A 5,441-nucleotide genomic window follows, 5' to 3' on the forward strand; every position below is an offset into this window, starting at 1 on the left:
TTGATAACGTGCACACTATCTGCAGCATGTGTGAGGCGTTATGTCATGTGAACATCATGCTCAGGAAGGGTGAGGAGTGTGATGTTGTTAGGAAGGGCGTTGAGGTGAGTCTTACTGACTCATCCTTGTGTCACCGGGATACAGGAGTAGCTGTTGCCATAGTTACTGGTAAATCATAGCAACAACATTTGAAATTAGGTAGTCAGCCCTAAGGGGAGTTGCATTAAGACAAGAGAAGGCTTTTAACTGTTGTCTTTTACAAGTCCGTACGAAACACTTGAGTTCATGTCTGTACAAGTATTCATAGGGTGTGTTCACTTGAATCTGATGTCACTTTTCAGCTCTAAATACACTCTTAAATCTCTTAATCTTAAAGTGTGACAGAGCTTTAATATTCTGTTTCCAAGCATATTTGTTACAAGAGTGACATGTATGCACAGTGTGTTTTAACAACGTGAATATCAACATCTATTGAATATTTCAAACCACAGATTGGCTGTGTTAAGTCTCAGCTAAAATACCTTTTCTGTACATTTTATTAGGCCATTAGCCCCGATTCAACTGCCCATTCAACCAAATACCCAATAATTAAGAAATTGATTGTGGAATTGGACATTCACATGATCAGTTTAGATTAGAGCACAGCTTCTTCCATGCTCACTCTGGCCAACCTAATGTTCAGAAAAGTTGGATAATTTGAAAAAACTTTGATTTGTTAATGTGTTTGAGGCAACAACAGAATGTCCTTGTTGCTCTGCACCGCCACACGCATGGTGCTCTGACTCCAGATTCCACCGGTGTTGTCCAAAAATACCAACTCTGACAGAGTAAAAAAAGAGTGAAAAGTCCCAACAGTTAGCATCTTGTAAATCTTTGCGCAAGTAATGCTCAGCAGTAAGTTATCCAAAAGTCCAACACGACTCCCTACAAGCTCCGAGCTGAGGTTTGACACGCTTTCCAGATTGTGAAAATTTGCTTTTCCGTGGCTTCCTTGTGAGACGTTGTTAGCTTAACGCCCCTGTCCGATTTCCTCCCCGCTCTCAGTTTTTTTCCAAACTGAGAGCATTCTGATCTGTTAGCAGCAGGGAAGACTGACCGTTTATAAATGCTTAAATATTTCTTTGATGTTATTATATGCTGTTGATGATCAAATACCAAAGACCGTTGCAAGTTTCATAAAGCCTACTGTTGCTTGCTTTGTCTTTCTGAAACACTGGCCCACACAGTCTTTCAGAGAAGGGACTCAGAGATGCTCTTTTTTTACCCGCTTAGCTGTGAGTTTCCAGCAGGTGTTTTTCTGACTTTATCAATTTGTTGTTCCCTCTCATCTCAGAAAATTGAAAGATCCTTTGGCTTTAAATTCAAAATGAGCATACCGTTCTGAGAAAACATTTGACATTTCTCTGTTTCGATACTTGGTATCTCGTCTTTGGATTTTCAGTTAAAAATAGGGAGATGTGATTTGCTTCCCATTATATCACATTTTTCTTTAGATTTTAAACCTTGTCCCAAATTGTTTTGGAACCATGTTCCATGCTTTGTTATATGGCTGTGTAATTCAATTTGAATGACACACCTCCATAGACAGGCTGTATGCTGGCCTGAGAGACATGAATGGGAGAAAAATTGCTCCTGATATTTGAATTTTCCATTTTTCTAACCTTTCCTTGCTTTGACATGAATGGGAATTAAAACAAACCGATCAATAATGGACTGACCACCGACAATGTTTGTTTGTTTTTTGTTGCGTTACGTTTGTACTTTGTGTATCAGACAAAGAAGAAATGAGAGCGAGACAACACAAGTACTGAAAATAGACACATTTTACTGCAGCTATCGGTACATACCAGTTCACAGTACATTGTCTGTAGTATTGTGCTTACAAACACAAAACTCGTAATTTTCTCAAAGGAGGGAGCTGGGATCAGCGGGCAGAGAGGGAGATGGAGTTTGAGATAAGAGGGAATTCCTCCTCCGTGATCATGTGAAGGTGCATTGTAGTTTTCACCTTTACTGCATGTTACACACTCTCCTGGCATCCCTTGGTGTTTACAATGGCGTCAGTCACAAGGCGTAGAAAATACAATGCAAAATAAAAGAGGAGGGAAGTACAAAAGGTAAGATGGAAGACAAGGTAAAAAGGTACACAACTCTGAGATCGCATTATTTACATTTCAACAGACAGCTAGAAGCAAGCTAGTGTTCAGCTAGCGTTTGGCTTGCATTCATTGCCTCGAGTCAGGAGGGGCAGTGATGAAGAAGGGGAGGTTCAAAGGTGGAGAGGGGAGGTGAAGAGTACTGCTTTAGATGGATGGGGAAGGGAACAAGGTATGTGGAGGGGGTTTTGTCCCGTCTTCTCAATTCAAGTATATATACTGTAAACAGTATCATATCGTCATCATAATAATAATATGAAAATGATAACATCATCCACTCAGTGGAGTAAAGCATGAGGTAGATAGACGAGAGGGCATTAGGGGACTAGCCGGCAGCCTTATCCTGGCGTGCCGAGCTGAGATGGACAGAAGGCAGGGAGGAGAGGATCAAAGGAAAGGTGCAGGAAGGCAGGAGGTTTAAATGATGCCGTATTTGGCCAAGTCGCTGAGCTCCATGTCACCGAAGGCTTCCCATGGGCACACCACTGTGATGTCTGTGCCAAGACCCTCCATGCCTGGGATATCGTCACCAAAGCTGGAGAAAGAAGAAACAAAGACATAAGTGGGCAAATCCTAAACTGATTGCGTGCATAAGTAGGCAAATAGAAATGAAATATAAAAAGGATCGTACCCCTTCTGGCCTGGCTTGGGGGCCTTGCTCTTGAATGTGCGAGTCTGCCTCTGCTTGAACTTGGGTGGTCCTTTCTTGGGTGTTGTGGGGCCGGTGGCGCCACCAGGGGCCAGGGCGCTTCCTGCAGGTGGGCTGGAGTTCATTATGCTGAGTGTCTGAAAAACAGAAGCAGTTTTTTCCTTTTAAAATCTCCTTTACTCCCGTGGCTTCCTCTACCTCCTGCTGCCCTCCGTTAATCCTGTTTGCTTCCAAGCTCTTAATGCCAATCAGTGGAGATTACGCAGATTAAGCTAAACAGCCAGATAAGCTTTAATTCCACTATGATCCTCAACCGACCAATTGCCCCTTGTCGTGTGCAACAAGAAAACAACCTTCATTCTTGACCTCAAACTTTTCCATTAGCTCTTTAAGTCGGACCTGAAACTGGCAGCAGATTTTTGGCCCCTTAAATGTCTAACTTTAAAATTGTTTGTTCATTCACGACTGAGGTCAGTTCATCATTGAAATGCCTTTGATTTTTTTTTACTGTGTTTTTGTAAAAAAAAACAAAAAACCCTGTTCCACTTGTTATCATCTAAAACTAAATCTTAAGCAGTATCCTGACTAAACTCTCCATCTCACCCCCCCCTGACTTTTACTGCTGACACTGATAATCCTGTTAGGCCACTTTGACAGAGGTGAAAAACACTCTTGTTCGGCCCATTATGCAGCTCAACCATATGCTCTTTCCTGCATCAGCACCAGCAGATCTGAGAGTGTCAGAGTCTCTCCTGAGCACACAAGCCCTTTAGCAGGCTGCGCTGTAGGGATGCCACCCGACAGATTATTAGCCATCTGTCTGCTGTGGCTGTTGCTCCTAAAGTCAATCGGCTTTACTCCGAGCACTAGAAATTCCGCTCACACATCGCCCTCCTCAGCCTTTTACTCATGTCTTTTAAAACATTTGCACTTCTTCAGCAGCTAAGATGAAATACTTGATTCCAAAACATCACCAACGAGTCGGTATAGATTAAACTAAAATGCCATTGTTTTCAGTTGCTCCTTTTCTCTTCTTCAACAAGATGTTCCGTTTTTTTTACGTCCATGTTGTGAACTGACTTCTCTCTCCTTCAGTCATTCATTCGAGCTCTCCCTTGCATTGGTTTACAGTTTTGGATACAACAGTAAGCACAGTGAACCACAATTGCTCTTGTAAAGCCTCCCTCATCTAAATTCTGGCCTCATCCTGCACCTATTCCACAGAAAGTATTGCTGTCATTGTAAAGTATAGCTTTACAAGCAGCGGCTGGTACAGTTTAAATAAGTAGAAGGTCTAATTTGCTCGTCAAAAAGTTGAGGCATTCAAGCTGCAAAAGAAGTTTGTTCCTACCTGTTGTCAGTGATTCTCCACAAGTCTTCTCCTTAGAGCTGCTTCAGGCTTCTCCTTGAAGTTGTGAAGCTGGTTGTCAGTGTCCTGCTTTTATATCCCCGCTTCTAATCCCCACATCCTCTTCTTTCCAGTCACATGGTCACTGGTAAAGGTCAGCCAAACTTCTCCACCAAACCAGCATCGTCTCCCTCCCGCCCTGCCAGGGCTCGGATGAGGCGCGGCCTAAGCAGACAATGTCAGAGATCAGTCTGGAAAGATTTTAACCGGCTTATCCCGCTAAACCTCAGCACGCCTGCATTTAGCTGTGCTTCGAGCAGACAATGTATAGGTCGCGTCTCAGGTCCATGTGAGATGCTGTTTTTCACGTGTGAGATGTCTTGTTTTTTCAGTATCGCCACCAGCAAACAAAAGTCACACTCACCTTGTAGAAATTAGATTATCTCAATAACATTTAATCAGAAATGACGAAAACAGGAGTTCCTTATGATGATAAATTGGATAAACAGACTAGTTACTCCTATGTAAGTGGCGTCTTCACTAACTAAACGGTTACATGTCTTCATTTTCAAGCTTAAACCTTTGGACACTGGTTTGATAATCAGGTTACGCCACATGAGACAAAGAAACAACTTTCCTTATTATCTTATTGACAAATGACATAAAGGAGTAAGACCTTAGCAAAAGAAGTGCCTTTGTTTTTGAGATTGGAGACAGACTTTATTACATGGGGCCTGAAAAAATTCAAATTCAGAGCGTTTTAAAACGTAATTGTTTTGTTCCTTTGACTCAGTCAGTGCTGTTACATGCGGGCAATTGGATTAATGGTTAAATTACAATAAGATTGAGTTATTCAGTTCATGTAGACGCCTTAATCTGACAAGAAATCGAATCGGATCGGGTTACTTGCGATCTAATTAAGACCCTGGGATAACTCGATCAAAATGCCCTCTGAACATGCATGTAGATGACAATGGATCGAGCGTTCTGCACATGCTCGAGATTTTTTCCCGCGATCGTTACACCGTCAGAAAGAAATAAACAACGTGATGGAGAATGCACCGTTTTGCATTGCGTTTGTGCCGTAACCAGCTCATCCCAAATGTAGAGGGACGCAGCTTCATCTTGCTCTTCATTCGCCATCTTTCTCGAATGCTTTAGTTTTGTTGTTGTTGTTGGTGGTGAAGACGTCAACCGGAAGTGGGTCTATTAGTGATAGTTGAAATGGGTACAGCGCTGCCTATCTACTGCGGTATTGCATGCTTTGTGCCAGTGATTCCATTCATTC

General features: G+C 42.3%; 1 protein-coding gene across 1 annotated transcript; it reads right to left on the bottom strand.

The window, feature by feature from the left end:
• Positions 1-1,805: 1,805 nt before the first annotated feature.
• pde6hb (phosphodiesterase 6H, cGMP-specific, cone, gamma, paralog b) lies at positions 1,806-4,247 on the bottom strand. Its single transcript, XM_072368789.1, has 3 exons — positions 4,157-4,247; positions 2,788-2,942; positions 1,806-2,691 (listed from the first exon to the last, which is right to left on the bottom strand). Exons 2-3 carry the CDS (start codon positions 2,928-2,930, stop codon positions 2,574-2,576), a joined length of 261 nt encoding a protein of 86 aa, XP_072224890.1. The 5' UTR covers positions 2,931-2,942; positions 4,157-4,247; the 3' UTR covers positions 1,806-2,573.
• Between the last annotated feature and the right edge of the window lie 1,194 nt (positions 4,248-5,441).

Source organism: Leuresthes tenuis, unplaced genomic scaffold, assembly GCF_036924035.1.
Source record: "Leuresthes tenuis unplaced genomic scaffold, fLeuTen1.0.hap1 SCAF_17, whole genome shotgun sequence".
Lineage (NCBI taxonomy): Eukaryota > Metazoa > Chordata > Actinopteri > Atheriniformes > Atherinopsidae > Leuresthes > Leuresthes tenuis.